This window comes from Merops nubicus, unplaced genomic scaffold (genome assembly GCF_000691845.1).
Source record: "Merops nubicus isolate BGI_N331 unplaced genomic scaffold, ASM69184v1 scaffold36216, whole genome shotgun sequence".
NCBI lineage: Eukaryota > Metazoa > Chordata > Aves > Coraciiformes > Meropidae > Merops > Merops nubicus.
The window spans coordinates 1-19900 of NW_008615011.1; the positions used below are offsets into that span (position 1 = coordinate 1).

Below are 19900 nucleotides of genomic sequence, written 5' to 3' on the forward strand. Positions count from 1 at the left end.
GCCTTACTTTCTTCCCCTGCTGTCACTCCCTCCTCTCTGCTGTCTGTCCCTGGGCTCCAGCTCCTGCCCAGCCTGTTGCAGAGGCCGGAGGCCCCCGTCCTCCTTTGCCCATCTCCTTGTCACCGTGTCTTTGGGAAGAAACACAGCCTTCCCCAGAGGACGTCTTCAGCACAGGCAAATCTTCAGCAGCACCCACATTCCCCTCTGCCCGAGGCAAAGCTGGGCGCAGACCAGTGTTGGCAGTTCGGGCTTCCTTCTTACTCCCAGATCTGGGGTCACCGGGCGGGTTTTTGCAGCTGCCAGGTGTTTGGGTGCAGTGCACCCCGTGGCACTCCCACACCCCCATGCCTGCCCAGGGCTGACTCCCCTCCCACCTGGCTCGGCGGGGGCCCTGGGGCTCACTCTGTGCCCGGGGCACCCCTGCTAGCTGGGGTCGCAGCCCTTCTGAAATCCCCGGGGTCATGCTGGGTTCCCTAGCAAAGGATCTCCTCCCAAAGTCCATAAATGATGTTCCTAGGATCTGGCACAGAGAGGACAACCTGCCTGCTCTTTGGGGACTCTGTGACTGCTGAAATTGCTGCATGGGGACAGAGCTCTGATCCTCAAAATCTATTTTGAAAGTCAAAAAGCTTCTCTTTGCAAATGCATCCTGGGTTTTTTTGGTATCTCAATGGCTCTGCCGTGGAGCCCACCCACCCTCTATGCTGCTGGCAGCTGTGTGGACTCTGAGTGCAGCTTTTTCAGAGAGCTATCAACAGCACTGAACTGCAAATAATAGGAGTGGAAACTGCCTTTTATCTTTCAATCTCTTTTGCTTTGTAGATCAGGTTTTGTGCCTATTAATTTCTGGGCAGGTGCCTTAATTAAAGTTTGAGGTGTGAAGATTAATGATAAATCTATGTCATACTCCTTTCTCCTGGGAGTCAGCCAGATTCAGCCTGCCCTTGACTATGGGCTTGCTAAGGTGCTCTCACAGCAACTCAGAGAATTTCCTTGTCATTTTAGTCCTTTGTTCTCTCCTCACAGCCTCTGTGGAGTTACACACTGATAATTAAGGTTTATGCAAATGACCATCACCTCAGTTTCCAGCCAACCATAATAAGCTGGTTTGAACATGAACACGGCAGCAGAAATCTCAAGGGGATGAGCACTTCAAAAGGGATGTGGCAGGGGTAAAACTCATCTCTCAAAAGGAGATTTTTTTCTGTGTATTGGTAATAAAATTAGGTCCACCACGAAGCACTCTTCCAGGCTGTGATTTCCACAGTCACCTCGAGGGCCTGAGTCCCACCATCCTCAGTTTCTATGGAAATGGACAGGGCCAGGTATAGTATAGGGACAGTGGTGCATCCCTGGCTTCCCCTCTGGGAGCCAGGGCTGACTCACTGCTGGCCACTGCTCACCATCAAAACACCCCAACTCGCATGGCCTCAGCACCTTGGGCTTGGCCCAGGGGCTCCCCAGTCGTTTTTATTGCACTCAAATAAAGAAACACCAACAGTGTTTGTAAATTGCTTTTATAAGTCCTTATGCCTAAACACAGAGCTTGAACAGTGACCCTAAATTATTTATTTAGCTCCTTAAACAAACACACAGGTGCATTTTTAACCATCAGTCTTTGTGTCAGGGAGGAATCCAGATAAAACTGCAGAAACAAAGTGTCCTGCAGCAAATATGTGGCAGGAGGTTGGCCTGTGACATGAGCCACGCTGTTCCTGTCATATGTAATGCAATATGGGATGTCCTTTCACTAGTTCATTGCTCGGGTCAAGTATATTTTAAAGCTTTTCTTGGCCTGGAAGCTGTGTGTGTTTGTGGGGATAGAGTGTGTAGAGGGGTAATGGAGAGACTTTTGGGGTTTCACAGAATGGTGTGAGGAAAGAGTACCCCTAGCTTGTTTCCACACCAGGGCATTTTTAATACTGCCTAAACACACATGTGCTGCCCAGTGCTGAGCATGTGATATAAGAAAGGAAGTGTTGCACATCTGGTGGTGTCTGCCTTGGTGACCACAACATAAACCTGGTGCTTGGTGGTATGGGACGCGTAGTATATCTGTCCAGCTGACACATCATGTCCTTCAGCTTCCCCAGGGCATCACAACCTTCAGTTGCTGTTCCACGTGGCACAAAACTCATTGCCTGAATCACCAGTGCTATAGGACTGGACGTGAAAGCAGATTGGATCATGCCAGCACTGCCAAGCCCTTTGGGTGCCTGTCCCCCAGCTGGCCCTTGCCTCTGCCTGGCTCAGGGGCCCACTTCTATGCCCTCTCTGCAACCCCTCTCCCAAAAGCACATCTCTGCTTCTGTGTAGCCCCACACCCCCTCACACCCGGCTATAGTAAGCAGCCATCTCCTTTCGGGGCACAGGGGGGGGTGTGGGTGACTGCTTTTCCCCTGCCCAGCCGTTGCTGCTGGGCAGGGCAGGTGGGTGGAGGTGCAGCGGGGGCTTGCATCTGTGCCAGCTCTTCAGGGCCGTGTTCATGGTGCCCTGGTCAGTGATGCCCAGGAGCTTCTCAGCGGCTTCCCCCGCATCTGCAGGGGCTTTCCTGGGTGAGTGGCAGCGAGCAGCCGCCAGGTCCGTGCTCATGCCCTCGAAGAACTGCTGGATGCAGACCTTGGCAAAGCTCCTGGCGTGCTCCGCACACGTCTCGTCGAACAGCTTGCGCTCGATGTCGATGTAGTGGGACCAGTACCTGCTCTTCAGGAAGGCAGCTTGAGTGAAGCAGGGCCGGAGGGATCTGACCAAGAAAGCCAGCGTGGTCATCAGCAGCACAAAGCACCATCCTAGAGCCTGCAGGGATGAGGGGGCACCAGACTCGTCACAGGCAGGCAGAACCCCCCGGGCTGTGAACAAGCCTGGCTCAGCTTTGGGCTGCTTGACGTTTGCCTGCGTTCATGTTGCAGAGCTGGACAAGTAGAGCCTATGTAGCATGTCAGTGCATCTGCACTGGAATGCTGTTGGATGCACCCACGCAGGCAGCACCTCTCCTTTCCTCACTAAGTATGGCATCAGCAGGCGGTGACCATAACCACCACCAGGCTGAATCCTGCACCCAGCCCTTGGTCCCACCTCACCTGGGTCTAGGATAGTCTGTCCTCTGACTTGCAGCTAATGTCGTTCCAGATACTCCCCAGGTTTAAACAGCTGTCTAAACCCTTTTCCCAAGCTATTTGACTTAGTCACATCTATTGTGAGTGAGCAGTGGTGACAGGCTCCCCTGTTAATGGGTTCTGACAGGAAGAGTGAGGTGAGGGCAGAGCTAGGACTGGTCTGTCTTGTTCACTGTCAGTCTCTGCTCAGGCTGCTGCCAGGCTGCTGCCTGGCTGCGTGGGCAGACCTTGAGAGGGTGAACCCCGCTGTAAATGCAACCCCCTAAAGAACACCTGGGAGGGGGGTATCTCAGTGGCACCTCTTGTTTTGCAGTCCCCAGTGCTTCCTAGCAGCTGGTAATTGGGGGCTACCCTGGAAAATCTGCTCTGTGTCTTTGGAGAAGTCCCTGTGCCTCCGTTTCTCTTAAACTGGGGATAAGAGTTCCTGTCTGCCCTAAGGAGGTCAGGGAGGAGCTGCTTTTAGACAGTAGCAGATGAGTGACTAGAGTGGGCCAGATCATCCTGTCTCCAATGTGGCCAGAAGCAGAGGGCTTGAGAGGAATTAAGCACAGGACAAGTAGTTAGTGGGATGTCTTAATTTACAGCTTCCTGGGATGGTTAATAAACATACTCCGTCTCTTTTCCATGCAAGAGCCAGAGTCAAGTGGCTCACATGGTTATCAGCCCATCACTTGCACACATTATAATAAGCAGCAAGAGCAGCCATGGGTAGCTGGTGGGTTATGGGAAGGAGTGACAGACCACCAGCCACCAAGTAATGTCCACATCAGCCCCATCTGAACTCGGTTCAGATGAATCTTTGCATACAGCCACCCTGCAGCCCCAGGCTGCCCAGGCAGGAGAGGGGACCTAATTATCAGGACAGCTACAGCTTCAGTCTGCACCACACTAGAGGCATAAAACTCCAGATCTGAATCTGAACACTTTGTAGCCCTGCAAAATTACCAGTCTCTCCTCGTACAACTTGATTTCAACAAAGACGTTCCCTCGAAGGAAGAGCCGAGGCTGGCAATGCCTAACCCTAAGCCACCAGCAGGGTCACAGCGATGCTGCCTCTTACCTGCGAGATGCAGCGCAAGTACCTGACAGCCAGCTCATTGGCGATGAGCTCCTGTCCGTCATAGATGTCCTTGCAGGGGATGCGGGCGAGGACCCGCTCCATCTCGCCCGGGGAGAGGCCCGGGCGGCTGGCGTTGCCCAGGGCCTCCACGGGCACGGCGGTGCAGAAGGCGCAGGTGATGCACTTGCCGTCCAGCAGTGTGACCGAGAGCCAGACCACGGGGGCGACCGTGGCCCGCTGCGCCATGGAGCAGAACATGTAGCGCAGCACGGCCGGGTCCTTCCCCCGCTGGCCTCGGGGCCGCCGCCACTCCTCCGACAGCACGGAGACGTTGTTGTTCAGCACGAAGCCCAGCAGGAACAAGATGAAGGGGGGCACCAGGAGGATGCCCAGCCCGTACACCAAGTTGTAGCGCGGCAGGCAGGGGCAGTTGAAATCAAAGGCTGAGTACATCTGGGCACTGACGAGGGCCATGATCCCACAGATGCCATTCATGAAGGACTCCTGGTTGGACTGGAGGAACTGAAAGATTATCCGGAACTTGTCCATCTCCCTTGGATGAAATTCCTTCCCCCACCGGGGTCCAAGCTCTGGCCTTAGTTTACTTTATCCTTCCAGCTCCCTCTTCAAAGACAGACATCAACAAGTCTCTGTGGAGTTCACTGATTCATTCATGCATCCTTTCAGCCCAAATATTTAAAGCAGAAAATTAAACCTTTTATTTTTCTGCTGATTTTGCTGCTTGCAGAGGTTCAGAGTTTGCTTCCTCCTGTTCTTCTTTGGGCCTGCGGGACCTGCATTGTTTCTGTTTTGCTAAATCTGGCTTTGTCCCCATTTCTGCAGTCTCCCAGCCACTGGTTCCCTTGGCTGGAGGGCGCGAGTGTTACCGTGGCTGTACCCTTCCCAGAGCAATCTGTGCCCTGGGCAGAAAGAGGAGTTGGCTGGTTGGCCTCTGAGAACCTGTTTGCAAATGCAGGAAGTGGGTGCTCCTCCCAGGACCAAACAGGACGCCCCACCTCTGTGACACTAGCAGATACAGAAAAGTGGGATACCAGAGCTTCCTCCCTCTCTCCTTCTCTCCCTCCCTCCATGTCTGTATCACTCCCTGAAGTCTGCATCACTCCATCAGCATCTAATGCAAGCACCTCACAGGTCTGCCAGCTCCCTTCTCTGTACCTCCTTCACTTGGCAGTGCATTTTCTGTTTTATTCTGTTGAGGGAAGGAAGGAGGAAAGGAAAGGCAGAGGAAGGGAGAATAGAGCTCTCAATGCTCTGGGATGTTTGTATCTGTATTGCCAAGGTCTGTTAGTGGCTCCCCTCCATCCTGCAAATGTCCACATTTCAGCCAGACTTCCAAGATGATTCCTGGGTTTTCACAGCCTTGTACACTCAGGGCTTTCTAAAATATCCTTTAAGCCCTGGCTCCCCCAATCTGGCAACATCAAGAGGTCCATAGTGCTTTTACTGGCTTTGGGACTGGAGAAAAATAGTCACAGAAAGGAGAAAGGGCTGCAGGGACAGGGGCACAGAGAACAGGGGCACAGAAGACTCACCCTGCTCCACAGGTGAGTCCTGCAGACACCACCCAAGCCCTGGGTACCTCTGTTTTTCAGGAGATGCTCCCTGCCCAGAAGAGCTCTGAGATTGAGGTTTTCCCCTGATGTTTCTTCTTTTCACCCACTTCCAGTGAGCAATTCTGAAGGGCTTGGGTGCACTTTGGTCTGAATGGCAGTGGTGGAGGGTGAATGATTTTCTTGCAGCCAACTCTTCTGGATGTGATCCCATCCCCTTGATAAATTTGGGATGTGCAGGAATTTGGAATACAAGAAAAAGCCTTCCAGTGACCTCCTTGGCTGCTGTTATCCCCTGGGGCACTGTGTTTTCCAGCAGTACCAGATCGCAGGCATGGACTGTGCAGAACTCTTCCTGCCCACTGGGCCAGCCGGTACGAGCAGCCTCAGGGGGTGAGGGTGGAGTGGCACTGGAATCCTCGACCTCCCTGGCTGCTGTTATCCCCTGGGGCACTGTGTTTCCCAGCAGTACCAGATCACCTGCAGGCATGGACTGTGCAGAACTCTTCCTGCCCACCGGGCCAGCCGGTACGAGCAGCCTCAGGGGCTGAGGGTGCAGTGGAACTGAAATCCTCTCAAATCCTGCCTGGAAGGGTAGAGCAAAGACTACCTGAGCCAGCAATGTGCATCCATTTAGCAGGAGGGACTGGGGCTGGGATTTGGCTCTGTGCCTTGACTTGAGACTAAGGTGTCTAAAGGCACAATTCCCATGCAAGCAGCGCATGGGGCAGGGAGGACTGAGCTAGACAGGTGCTGGGCTGGCTGGTCTGTATGGCAGAGGATTGCTGACACCTTAGCCATGCAACTTTACTTGGGTTTGTCAATCCAGTAATAACACCAGGCAGTCTGGACCCAAGTGGACCTGCATTGCCTTCCCTGCTCTGTGTGCACCAGGAGCATCCTGGGCAGAGACAGCTCACGTCTCTGGTGGACATGTCCCACATGTTGATACTGGGAAGGCAAAGCTTCTCCATCACTTCCACCCCTCTCCCCTTTCACAAGGACATGGCTCAGTTCAGCTCGTTGCTGTCAGCTCTGCAGACCTGGGGTTTTCCACTGCACAGATCCTGTGCACATTTGATAGCACAGAGCTGACCAGACAGATTCCTCCCCAGCTTTCCAGAACTGAGACAAACACTAATGAATTGTGATATCTATGCTTGTGTCAGACTTAGCTCCTACAGCACAAAGATAAAAGAAGTGGATTGTATTGTTGGTGATCTCCTTTGCCTCTACTCCCAGTTCACAAAGCAGCTTTGACACACCAGATTGCTCCCTCAAGCTGGCCAGAAAATGGGGGAATATTTGGACTACAAGTGGCTGTAAAACAGATGGCTGCAGTATTGACTACCAGCAAGGCATTCAGTCCTTCTGGTCTAGGCTGTGCTGTTGATATGAGTAGCAAGACACATCTAATTGTCTGGGCAACAGCTCGGCTGCATTGGTGGCTGTGAGATGTATCACCAAGGCAAGCTGTACATAGGTGGTGGTATGCAGGGGATACTTTTCCCCAAGGTTTTACAGTGTGCCAGTACAGAGGTAGGAAGCCAAACCAGGTATTTTGACCATGAATCAGAGCTGCAGTTTCTGACACCTCCCCCCACACCAGCCCTGGGGCTCAGCTGATAATGCCAAGTTCACCCTGAGGTACCAGCACAGAGGTGAGCACAAAGCATGTGGGTAAGACCTGGGCAGTTTTTGTGCTGCCTGCTGTGGAGAGGTTAATTGCATGATCTCATCAAACGGGAAGAGATTTGGCTGTATGAATATAGATGAGGCTTACTGTATTGCTAGCTAAGCGCTCAGGTCGGCTTCCCTCTTCACCTGGTGAATGGCGTTTTGAAGGGCAGTTCACATCAGAGCCTGCAACCTCATAAAAAGCAGAGAACTTTTTGATCTCGAGGAAAGCTTGCCTTTCATTAAACATGGCTGAGGGGTCTGAGCCTGCTTGGTGTGTACCACTGGCAGTTGTCACTGAAGTCAGCAAGTCAGTGGGATTCGAAACCGAACCCACAGAAGCCACTGCCTTGGTCTTTCTTTCCACGTTGCTGTGCTAGGAGGGATTTTGTTTTCACAAGCTTGCCAACAGAAAGTTTGCTCCAACTGATTTGCAGTAGAAGACAGAACCCGTGCTTCTTCCCATGATCCCAGCCTGCTGGCGCTTTGAAAACTAGGCCCTGGTACATGCCCAGGTCCCTCCCAGTATGGGGTCCTGCACCTGGACACCAAGACAGACACCAAACCAGGGAGCTGGGGAGTGCTTTCTGTGTCCCAGTCAACGTCATATATAGCAAGGAGGGTCATAAAAATGGTCATAATTCCCATCAGGAGAGTTTGGGAAGAGATTGGGGAAGTCTTCTTTGCAGTCAGCCCTTCTGTTTCACAGACTCTTGTCAGGTGAGAATTCTGAAGTACATCAGACATGTCTGTAGATCAGACATCAGATCAGCCCTGAGAGATAGAGAGCTGCTCGTTTGTGAATGACCCTCTCTGCTCTCACTGCCACAGGAAGGTACACACTCCTAGCAGAACTGGTGGGAAGGGACCTCTGGAGATTGCCAGGTCCACCCTCCCTGCTCAAAGTGTGCTCAGGGACACATCTAAAAAGGTTGTGAATATCTCCATGGGTGGAGGTGCCACAGTCTCTTTGGGAAGCCTGTTCCATCATCCTCAAAGTTTGTTTCTGTTTAAATGGAATTTCTTGCATTTTAGGCTTGTGCCTACTGCCTCTTTTCCCATCATGGGGTGCCAGATACCATTTTCACAATGGAGAATAGTTCTATGGCTTCAAAGACGAACACAGTGCAGGACTCAGGGAAGCTAGGAGGGATTAACACCTACAGCCTCATCCAACTGGAGCTACTCTGTGACTACACTGACTCTCCCACCAGTATGTGAGCCCTTGTAGACCTGCAAAAGTCTATGGCAGTGCACTTAAATCCTTGTTTTCTCTCTCCTGATACAGATAACAAAGCTGTTCCTCTTTAAAAACATTTCTCATTTTGTGACCACTCTTGGATGACTTAAAACCTGAGAGCATGGAAAGCAGCATGCAAAAGAGAGCTGTGGACCTCTGCACTGATCTGGTTAGGAAAATAGCCAATTTGACTAGTGTGGAGTGGTGAGTCGAAACTGAGTCTTAGTCTGAGATTTGTGATGTCATGTCTGATACAAGTAAACCAGAGAGAAAATTCAAAGTGCAATGCTGATTTCAAAAGAGAGCTCAGAAGCTCCCTGGACCTCAAGAGCTCCTGATGTGAAGACCTCTGTATTATTCCCAACCAGCATGGGCCAGAGCTGGCTTTGTGCCTTTTCTGAGCACGACCAGGGGAGCTCAGGGATTCATCCAGGGCTGATTTTGCTATGCAAATAAGAAAAGCTCTGCAGCCCATCCCTCTGTATCCCATATCTCCTGTCTGGACCTCAGCTGGCAGAGGAGTGCAGCTGCCAGAGGTGGGCCATGGAGATATTTGATCTCTCTCTGTTTTGCCAAACATCTTCTCCCTTCCTGACCCCATACATGTGAACATCCTGGGGAGGAGGTGACCCACCTCCCCAGCAACTTGACAAGTTAATTTGGGGGATTAATGTGTTTTCAGTTTGACCCCTCCTAATTTTGGATTTACTCACAGGGTGGTGGCATATTTCTTTGCCCCTTTCCTACCCTCTTCTTTCCTTCTAGAGGCCGTGCTTACCCCATCTACCCATGTATGGCCAAGGAGACATTTCTTCTTCACCTCACTTCCTCACAGCCCCTCCACCTTGCACTGCACACTCCCAGGGGCAAAATGGGCATCAGTGTAACAGAGTAATAGATGTGTCTGTTCTGGGTTAGTTTGCAGTAAAGAGTTTAATGCATCCAAGCACCAGTGCTGGACAGAAATACCAGTCCAACTGGCACCATGGTTGCCACCATCTACAATAGGGGCTGGAAAAAGTCAGGTAAGAAAGTAATTAGCATTACAGACTCAGAGATAAGGTTACATTCAAACAGTTTTGAAACTAAGGATGGAAATCCCATCTAGGTGATGCAAGGATGATCTTCTGGATAGACTGGTTGGTACTAAAATCTAGCAGGGAAGTTCATAAACTCTGTGTTCAGACCTCTCAGGCAGAGTCAGTGTGTCCTTTCCAGGGCCCAGTGCCAGTGCTTAGAGCAGCCACATCAATGCCACCTCAGTCCCGCGGCTCTATGTTAAGCAAAGCCTCCATTCCTGTTTCCTTCTGCAAATCCAACCCAATTCAGGGACACTTGTCCAGAAGTATCTTCTATTAAATATATGCTGCTCTATGAACTGCAGTGTGTTGTCAGATTTTGTTTTGAAAAAGCATGAAAGTATTGATGGGTTGTTAGAGGGAGGCTGAATGCGTGGCAGCTGGGCTGGGGGCAGCCAGAGTACTCAGCAGATGGGAAGACGTAGGAGGTGGTTTTGTCTTTTTGAGTAAACGTGTTGATGTGGTACTAAAAGAGTTGCCAATTAAATCATTCCAGTGTCAGCACTGCTAACTCTGAACTAGGTTTCACTGAAATGGGCAGGAGCTCCTCACACCTCTGCGAAGCTGCCACTCCAGTCTGTTTGCATACGCAGCCAGATGTTGCTGCCTTGGTTAAATCCTTCCTCAAGCCAGATGGGTTTTATCACAGCTCTAAGGAGCTGCAAATTCCTTAATATGACAAAAGTGCTACGCAGAGCACTTGGTTGAGAGATTTCATTAACAGTGCCTGAGTTTCGGACCTCTGGATCTTCTGAGCTGGTTTATTTTGGAGGTTTTGTCAGGCGTGCCCTGGAGTGAAGCCTTTGGGGTTGTGGTTTTGCAGGAAGATGTGAGCACTACAGTTATCTGCCCTCATGTCCTTGCTTTTCAGTGCCTGCAGGACAAAGACCCCTCTACACATTGGTGTGCTGGGGGAATCTGGTCCGGGTACTGGGGCTGTCTGCCCAGAGCAGAGGGGATCTCTCTTGCTCCAGGGGAAGCATCTTCGTTGCCTGACTGATATCCAGGGGAGGTTTCTCATAGTACCACATTTTCAGAAGTTTGTTCACCTGGTCCTGATCTGCGATGCCTTGGAGAAGATCTTCCTCTCCTTCAGCCCTCTCTCCCTTCCTAGGCAAGCTGAAGCTGTGGAGTTTCACCTCTCGTTGCATGCTTTCAAAGAAGTGGAGAATACATTTGTGGGCAAAGAGCCGGCTGTGCTCACAGCAGGTTTCCTCAAAAATCTTTTGCTCGATGTCAATGTAGTTGCTCCAGTGACGTGCCTGCAGGATGGTGGCCTGGTTGAAGCAAGGGCTGAGCCAGCGGGCAAGGAAAACTGCTACAATAAGGATCAACAAAATGCTCCAGCCGAGTGCCTGGGTGATAAGAAATAAGCAGCAGAACAGGAGCAAGTCAGGCACAAGGACAGACATGAGCTGTTTGCTTGTGTCACCAAGACAGGGCATTTGTATGGCTGGAGGGGAGACATAGCATATCTGGACTCTGGTCCTTGATCTGTTCCTGAAGTCCAGCACCCCCAGATTGCACTCAGAGGGTCAGTGTCATCTCCTCTCAGTGAATATGGGACATTTATCTGTGCATCAATAGCTCAGTAGGATAACTGTTTGCAAAGTTAGCCTGGAGCAGCCAGGCATTTGCTTTGAGCACAGGATCGGCCTAAGGGAAGAAGATTTCAGTGCTCTCCTTTGGCTCACTTACCTCTAGTGACATCTTCTGCCACCTGCACTGGCTCTGGGGCCCAGGAGTCCCAGCAGCCGGGTGAAGATGGTCCAGACTACATGCAGCTCCCCTTGGTAAGAAGGAAGGACTTGTTTTCAATGCCCTCCCACCAGTCCTCATCCCTGACTCCTGTATCAAGCACAGGGGCCATCCAGGGCTCCACTCACCGTCGTGTCCTGTTCTCCTACCGTTCCTCAGCAAGCTGTCTTTGTCTCTCTCAGCTTGCACTGCCCTGGAAACAGCAGGTCCTATCTACTGGTTAGTGGTTAGAGAGATCTGACACTGGACAGGGCCTTAGGAGACACCTATATTCCTTGCAACCTGTTTTTTATTATCTGGGTTTAGAAGTTGCTGGTTTTTCTAGAAACAAAGTTCAGTTAATTAAAGCATCCTTTATTTCCTTCCTTTTCCCTACCTGAGTGACCCAAGATTATCACGGAGGGGGGCAACATTTGGGGACATAAAGAAGTAAACAGTGGTCTTGCCCCCAGCCTGATCGTGGTGAAGCTATGACAAATAAGGAAGAGCAGGAGCAGATGATGCATGCCCTTGGCACCTCACCCACACAGGGGGCTCTGCTGGCAGTGACCCACCTGGGACCAGCAGCGCAGGTACCTGGACACTGCCTTGCGGGACGTGTTGTTCCTCATGAGCTCGTCGTCCTTGCAGGGCACCTTAGCCAGCAGCTGCTGCATCTGCACTGTGCTGGTGTTGGCAAAGCCCACAAACTTCTCAGGATCCACGGAGCCGCTGAGAGCACAGATCAGGCATTTCCCATCGAGGAGGGTGACTACGATCCAGACAACAGGAGCAAGCATGGCTCGCTGCATGATGGAGGAACACATGTACCTGGGCCAGGAGAGAAAGAAGTGAGTGGGTAAATGCTGGGAGCTTTCTCCTGAGCCTTGAGGGATGCAGGTTGCCTTATGCCAAGCAGCTCTCCCGGAGCCAGGGAGCTGACTCCCAGGACATCCCCAGCATTTCTCCAGCTAGTGCCTCTTCTGCTCTGGGGTCTCATTGTTGGTGCTGCCTCCCAGTGAAATCTGTGCCAGCGTGGTGCGTGGCAGTGCTGGTGCGTGCTGCCTGCATTCAGCACAGTGCACCGTTCTCTCGTGGGCTTCCCTCCTGTGTCTCCCAGGCACAAATCCTTGTCAGGTCTTCTTTGTCTTCTATATTCACACTTTCACGCACTCATCAGCTCAGTTTCTACCTGGAAAATTTTCTCTGCAGTTTTCTCTGCAGCCTTTCTTTCCCCACTCTGTGCCAGCCTATGCACTGGGTGAAACTTGGTATGTAACAGTTTGAATGTGATTCTGCTCTCTCTTCCACCAGTGCACGTCAGCAAAAATGCAGCTGAAGGGAGGGAGACCTCGAGGCTATCAATAAAGAATGGCTGTGATAGGAATGCCACTCTTTGTGCCCCGTCGTTTTGCATGTGTAAGCTCCAAGAGAAACCCTTGTGTGCAGCACAGGGCAGGCAGCAATGCAGTTTCCCAGGGTGGCAGCGCAAACACAGCTGTTGGTGCTGAGGTTCTCCTGCACTCCTTTGCTGTGATGGGATGAGGTTCTGCCTTCATTTATACTGTTGTAATTTGATTTACTATGCTCTTGCCCCTCCAGGCTCATGAGGAAAGGTCTCAGGAGATGAGCTGAGGAGAAAATGCATTACCAGGAGGATCGAACCTATGGAGGTGAGAAAGCTAAGCAGGAGGTGAAAGGAGGGATGCCACTCCCAGTGCAAAGCCCACCTGATGACAGCTAGGTCCTTCCTTCTGTGCCCTTGTGGTCGCCTCCACTCCTCCAGCATCACCAGGGACTGTCTGTTGAAGATGAGGCCGCAGAGGAAGAGGGCGATAGGGGGTACAAACATGACCCCCAAGCCATATGCCATGTTGTACTGGGGCAGACAAGGGCAGCTGAAGTCAAAGGAGGTATAGATCTTCACGCTAGCCAGGGCTAACAGCCCACAGATCCCATTCATTACAGACTCAGAATTGGACTGGAAGTATTGGAAGATCATCCGGAAACGGTCCATAGTTTTCTTTTGGCTTTTCCTGGAAAATCTCTGGGCTGCCCAACAGTCTCTCCCCTTTGCCCCAGCTTCTGCTGCCTCGGGGCAGGGGACACAGCTCAGCCTGCAGTCAGTTGGGGCAGGAGGATGGGGGATGGAAGAGAGCTGCTGTGGCAGGGGGAGAGCGCTGTGCTGGGGCTTCCCCACTGGCACTCGGGCTTCCACGAGTCTGTCTCTCACCCAAAGCTTATCTTCTGAGGCAGTTAGTAGCTTTTCTAGGTGATCAGGCAGACACAGCCTCCAGCAGCTGTTTCTTCCACCCTGTTTTTCATTTTCAGGGCTGTCCCACGTGTCACCCAGCAACAGCCGCTGGCAGTTCTGGGTCCCTCCCTCCTGGAGATGTTAACTGTTGATGGACATCCATCAGTGGATGCCTGTGAGCTACCCTCTCTACTGATTAAGGGTTGTTGAGTAGTTCCGTCTGCTGGGAGAAAGCAGGAGAGCCAAATGAGCTCCTCTGCGTTATTGTTGATGCCCCACTTCATTTCAGTGAGGTAGGTCTCCAGCCCTGAGCAGGATAGGGGGAGGCAGGGGGCACATGCCTGTCTCTGAGCATGCCACTTCACCGTGAGCTCAGATTTCCGTATGAATAATGTGCGGAGAGGACCAACCCTTCAGTCAGGGGGCTGTGTGACTCGATAGCTTCCAACGCCTGGAATGGCTCTTCAGAACAAAGGCTGCTCTCAGCTACACATAATCGTACCGTGGCATTTGTACCATACCTACCTCCGTGTCCAAGCCCTTGCACTGTGGCTCCTGCTTGCTCCCCACCAGAGGGCATGATGCAATCAGAGCAGCTGGCTCATTTATCCCATGGGACTGGATTAACCTTGTCCACTTTAAATATCCCAGAGGCAATTCCTCTTTTCCTCTCAAAAGTGTATTTTACAGATAAATACAGCTCATTGGCATGCAAGGAAGCTCAGTTTTTTTTCAACATCACTTTCCTCTCCCCAGCTTTCATGTGAAAACATTTTCAGATTTCTTCTCAGCTCAGGTTTCCATACAGATTCAGGAAAGGGGGAAAAAAATAGTGTTACATTTACTTATTTTGTTAAAAAACAGTGGCTAATCAGCTAATGTTTCCATTATAGAACAACAGGGCCCCTTTACTTTGCTCTCATAGGGCACCAGGACCCCTGGCTGAACTCCACAGGTGATTTTTAGCCAGGATTTGCCTGTCTCAGTTTCCAACTGCTTCAATGGTCATTGGGTTTCCCGTTTAACAGTTTGCATTTCTGTGCTGACTTGAGTTCAGAAAGTGTCATGCACTCTCTGTAGAACATTTACTTTAAAGAAATAATTTTCTCTTTCTGGGTCTCCTGGGCAAAAACACAGTAAAGGCTAAATAGTTCCTCATAACTCAGGCAAATAAGATATAAAAAGAGTAGGAAGCATCCTCTGGACAGCACAAGTTACAAGGGAATTTTACTTCTCCCAAATGCAGTCACCTGGCCTGGATGTCAGAGATCTATAAAGGATGCCTCAGGGTAATTACTGTGCTCTGTTGTGATCTGGGATCTCACCACTAACTCAGAGCTGAGACATGGGGTTGTTGAACCGTAGAAGAAAGGAAATATTGCTTAATTTGCAGCAAAAGGCTTTGGGAGCCTCCTGGGGAGAGAGAGAAAGGACTCTTGAGGTAAATAAATGGCTAGACATGGGCAAATGTTCAAAACGATTCTCAAAACTAAACACATTTGATTATTCAGTTCTTAGGGTGAAACAAAGGGGAAACATGAATTAAAATAATCTATCTCCTCTTCTCCAGAAAGGGGCCCTGCCTCATGTCCCCAGTGGTGTAGTCACCCTTCTGAGCCTCCTGCACGGCCACCTGCAGCTCTCCAGGGCTGTTGAACAGAGGCACCATCCTCAGAGGAAGGCAGCTGCTCCTTGGCATCAAAACTCCAAAACCAAGCTGGAAACTGTTGTTCCCTAATGTTCCCCCTAATCTTGTTTCCCCCAGGAAAGCCAGTGTCCAGAATTAGACATTTTACCTGTCCCAAAGCTTCATCTGCTGGAACTCAGCCATTGCCACAAGCACTTCTCCCAGCAGTAGGGAAGGGCCCTCTGGGCTCCTGCAGGAGCACTTCTGGACTGTGGCGTGGGAGATGATGGGTTACCTCATTAGGAGCTCTTTGCAGTTGCTTATAACTTTGACAAATTATTTAATTACCCAGACTGATTTTTTTCTGTCCTGAATGTCTGCCTCAGGCAAAATATTTTTAGAAAACTGTTACATGGCTTGGTCAGCTGCTCCCAAGATGATGTAAGGACACAAAGGAAGGGGCTTCTTTTCCTTTGTTAACAGGGGGTTATGCAACTGATCTGCAAAGGCACAGCTGCTCTGACACCCACTTTGATGGCACAATGGTGACTGTCCTGCTCCGAGTGGGTGCTGCAGTTGAGGTCCCCCCACCAGCACTTCAGGAGGCTGAGTTATACTCTGGTCATTTTTGTGCCTCTGTTGCCAGACATGGAGATACTCTGGGACAAACAGGGACCAGAGAACTGACCCAGCACATTTCTGGACTGAAGGAGAGTGCGATGAAATTAATTTAGCTCTGAATGTCTCTTCCTTCCTAATTTCTTGGCTCATTAATTGCCAGATGGGGATGCCACCTCCACACAGTGTTTGGTTAAAATAGGCACTGTATGGCCACAATAAGCAGGTGCCGAACAAGCATGTTCCTCACCTCAGTTTCCCTTTACAGGTTTAAGTGTAGATACACACAGACATCTACCCCAGGTGCTGGGAGGATGAGTAAGTCACTGGTGAAACATTGTTCCTGTGGCATGAGAGCTGCTACTGTCGTCTGATCCTTGTTTTGGGCACCTCTCAACGGGTAAGTTGGAAAAAGGTCCCACCTGGCTGTGTTTATTCAGAGGACAAGGGTCAATGATTTTTCAAGGCTTAGAGGAAATATATCAGCTTGTGTTTAGGTGAAGGCCATTATCACCATAAATCACCTTTACCAGCAACAGTGCTTACAGACCAGTATCTTGTTCCTCTGTAGCTCATATGGGCCTATTGCTAACCCTTGGGCACACAGCCCTGAGCGCCTGTTTGTACTTGACCGGCAGGTTGCAGCTGAACTTTATTTTCTATTAGCTTTTTCAGACTGTTTGGGGATCAGTCTCTCACTGGTACCTGAGGACAGCAAGCAGCATCATTGCCTTCTTTCCCTGCAAAGCTGGCAGAGGTTTTTACCCCTCATTGCATGGAAATCTTTCAGTATCTTCAATTTATCACAGCAGAAGTCACCTTCCATTTCAACTGCCCCTGAAGAAGGACATAGACAGTATTTCCTCTCTCCAAATACTGTGCAAACTCTCAATGGTCATGGGCAGCAGAGACAAATTAAAGCATGGTTGGCTCCACGGGGCAGGGACCACCTGAATCGGAATATTTTTGCACAGCTGAATACACTGCCTGGGCTAAGCAAATAATGAGTAATGACCATTAAATGATTAATGAGATGCTAGCAAAAATAATGGCAGCATTGTGAAATGTAGTTTGTCTTCACTAATAACATTCTCTGGAGATTAGATACTCCTGTGTTCTGCCTTGTAACTTCATTAAAGCACCAACATGCAGCTGACTGCCAGTGAGGAAATATATGGCTTAGTTATGTGTTGTTCTTCTTAAGAGCTCATTATATATTGCTTTCCTGGCTATTAGCATTTAGCTTTTGGGCTTACATGGGAGCTCTTTTTCCTGATCTCTGTATTATCCCGACCTTGACCTAATTTACACCATTTCTGACTGAGGCCGCTTTCTGCAAGGCCATTTATCTGCTTGGCTTGGAGCAGATGCTGCAGCAAGATCATTTGAGATGGAGTCTCTTCTCATCTTGAGAGTGAATTAGGGCATAAGGTGGAGAATTAGGCTGATCTTTTAATTTCCTGACTTGGTGATTTTCGGACATTTTCTGATTTGCTAATGCTTGAATATCTTCCAGCAGCTAAAAGGCCCCAGACAGCAAATTTAATACTGCTTAAAATTTAGCTAGCTTTTCTTATTATTTTTCACAGACTCTTAAAATTAAGTTCTAGCCTTGGAGGGTCCACAATTTGCAGACTGAAAACCACTGATAACAAACTTTTCTTGAGAGATCAGTTTGCCTTCAGTTTGCAGACATGTAATAGAAACTATTTAGGTGTTCTAAAGGAAATGAAGGTTGGGTGATGAAACACAGCTCAGTGCCACACCCTTGGCCTCTATAGCCTGTGGGATTTGGGGCTGACACAGTCTTCATCCGTTATGACTACTCCAGGAAGCAGACCAAGTCCTTCAACAACTGGATTCATGGCTTTTAAGCCAATATTTCTGTCAGTATGGTGTTGTTAATTCACCAAGGACCATCAGGTAAGTCACAACTAAAAGCTGATTCTGCCATCTATTTTTTGCCACCATTCAAAGATGCTCCTGAGTACAAAGTGCATGAGCACTCCACTTGCAGATGTTGGCTGACAGTGCTCAAATCCCATGCACATGCTGGTTTAGTGTCACTCTTCTCCTGGCTGTAATGTTGAAATGACCATAAGATAAGATGGTTTGATATAACCATAGGGAATATGTTTTGTTTGTTTGTTTTGTTTTTAAATAACTTCTTGATTATATTTCAATATTTCATTTCAAGTTGTTCCATGTTGACAGTCAGGATCATTTCATATACAAAGTCAGCTTTCTGTTGATTCATGCCAGTGATTCAGGCAGTAGCCATTTGGGGTGGTAGATAAGGACTCCTGAATTTTTAAGATGCAACCCACAGCACGTTTTTAAAACAGTGCTGTGGCTACAGCTGTGTTGTAACATGAATCTACTTGCACTGACTGTGATCATGGTTGAATTTAGTACTTCTGGGATGCAGAAACAATGATCTGTGAATTCCCTGGAGACAAACTCATTAATGTCACAGATGTTTTGTAAGGACTGATCCTCTCTTTCTCTAACAGAATGGAAGAAGTTCATAAAGATAGACAGATATATTCACAGGTTGTTTTCCTCAACAGATTTTTTTTTTTTTTTTTAATTTTTATTCAAGGTCTTAAGCAAAACTGACTGTTTTCAGATCAGGCATAGAGTTATGAAGAAGCATCCCAGTGTCACTGCTGTACAGCCTGGTGCTGTAGAGCAAGGGCTTTAAAAATGAGGAGCTAGGGCTGGGAGAAGAGTAAAGCCTCTAAACGGTGTGCCAACACCTTTTCCTGGCGCAACACAAAGTGATGCACCGGTCTTAAAGTGTGCATTGGAAAAGGGCAAGCTCGCGTCCTGTGCTTGACTTGCAGCGGGAGCCGTCACCACGGCGCGGTGCTGCAGCTCCCTCCTGCCCGCAGCCGCACGCTGCGGGGGAGCCCTGGCCGCCCGCTGCCCGATCCTGCTCGGGGGCAACAGGGAGATTTTTCAGGAGCCGGGCAGACCAGCACTGCCAGCCCTGCTGGGGTGTCGCTCGGTGATACAGCTCTCGGAACCTGGGCAGTGTCGATGTAGCGCTGGAGGCTGAGGCACAGGCTTCCTCGGGAACCGCAGTCGTTACTCGGGATGCCTGGGCTCATCTTGTATATGCATCTCAGCTACAAATCTTAACTTTTAAGAGACATCGTGTTTTCTGGGCTAAAATTGTGGTAAGGCAATGTTAAATAAACTGCGGAGGTTGTGCTGCTAACTGCGAGTGAAGCACTCCCAGTGGCAGGGCCGGGGGGGGCTGAGGGTCTGCTCCTCTGTGCTCTAAACCATGAAACAGTTTCCCAAGAAAAGTGAGGTATGCATCCAGACATCATAACCAAAACATGACAGGCTTTTTCTTCTTACAAGAAAACCCAATCTCTCTCCACAGAAGTTAAAATTAATCTTGTCTCCAGGTTCCTTGGTGCTGTGAGGTGGGAGATTTACTTTTCCAGTGCCTTGTGTAGTTATTGGCTCTCATATACAGTTGTGGTTAAACCCCCCCGCCTCTGTGAGAGGAGGATGTGCATGCAGTGAGGCATGATGTGTGCTTTGTGCAAAGGTGTAAACCATCACATACAGCAGTATTCAGTCTGGCTGGGGTCTGGGCCAGGGTTTTCTCCATGTCTCAGGTAACCTTCAGGCACCACTGTTGGCTCCAAGCTTACATCAGCATGAACCACAGACAGAAATTTCAGCTTATTGCAACATTCCTCTGCAAAGGAGAAAAACAAACAAAGCCAACAAATACAACGATGGCTCCTCCTCATCAGAAGCCTTTAGTCACATCCTTTGACAGCTCTCTTTGCCAACCACCCTGGCCCCTGGCGGTGCAGTCACAGGGAAGAAGCCTCAGCCGCTTCTCGTGGGAGCAGACACGGCCCCGCACGGGCGGCCGCCGCAGGCGCCCGCACCCCG

At 49.9% G+C, this 19900-nt stretch overlaps 2 protein-coding genes across 2 annotated transcripts; both read right to left on the bottom strand.

Moving 5' to 3' along the window:
- Window positions 1–2328: 2328 nt before the first annotated feature.
- Window positions 2329–4725, bottom strand: CALHM1 (calcium homeostasis modulator 1). Its single transcript, XM_008942407.1, has 2 exons — window positions 4177–4725; window positions 2329–2796 (listed from the first exon to the last, which is right to left on the bottom strand). The coding sequence occupies exons 1-2, from the start codon at window positions 4723–4725 to the stop codon at window positions 2329–2331; spliced, it is 1017 nt and encodes a 338-aa protein (XP_008940655.1).
- Window positions 4726–10636: 5911 nt separating this feature from the next.
- CALHM3 (calcium homeostasis modulator 3) lies at window positions 10637–13497 on the bottom strand. The gene is made up of 3 exons (XM_008942406.1): window positions 13211–13497; window positions 12056–12311; window positions 10637–11098 (listed from the first exon to the last, which is right to left on the bottom strand). The coding sequence occupies exons 1-3, from the start codon at window positions 13495–13497 to the stop codon at window positions 10637–10639; spliced, it is 1005 nt and encodes a 334-aa protein (XP_008940654.1).
- Between the last annotated feature and the right edge of the window lie 6403 nt (window positions 13498–19900).

Bases quoted from the DNA above. Each gene is read 5' to 3' on its own strand.
- CALHM1 (XM_008942407.1), bottom strand. From the start codon at position 4,725: ATGGACAAGTTCCGGATAATCTTTCAGTTCCTCCAGTCCAACCAGGAG. The intron at 2,797-4,176 runs GTAAGAGGCAGC...TCATCCCTGCAG, and splicing joins ACTTGCGCTGCATCTCGCAG to GCTCTAGGATGGTGCTTTGT.
- CALHM3 (XM_008942406.1), bottom strand. From the start codon at position 13,497: ATGGACCGTTTCCGGATGATCTTCCAATACTTCCAGTCCAATTCTGAG. The intron at 12,312-13,210 runs GTGGGCTTTGCA...CTCCTGGCCCAG, and splicing joins AAGGACCTAGCTGTCATCAG to GTACATGTGTTCCTCCATCA. The intron at 11,099-12,055 runs GTGGGTCACTGC...CTTATCACCCAG, and splicing joins ACCTGCGCTGCTGGTCCCAG to GCACTCGGCTGGAGCATTTT.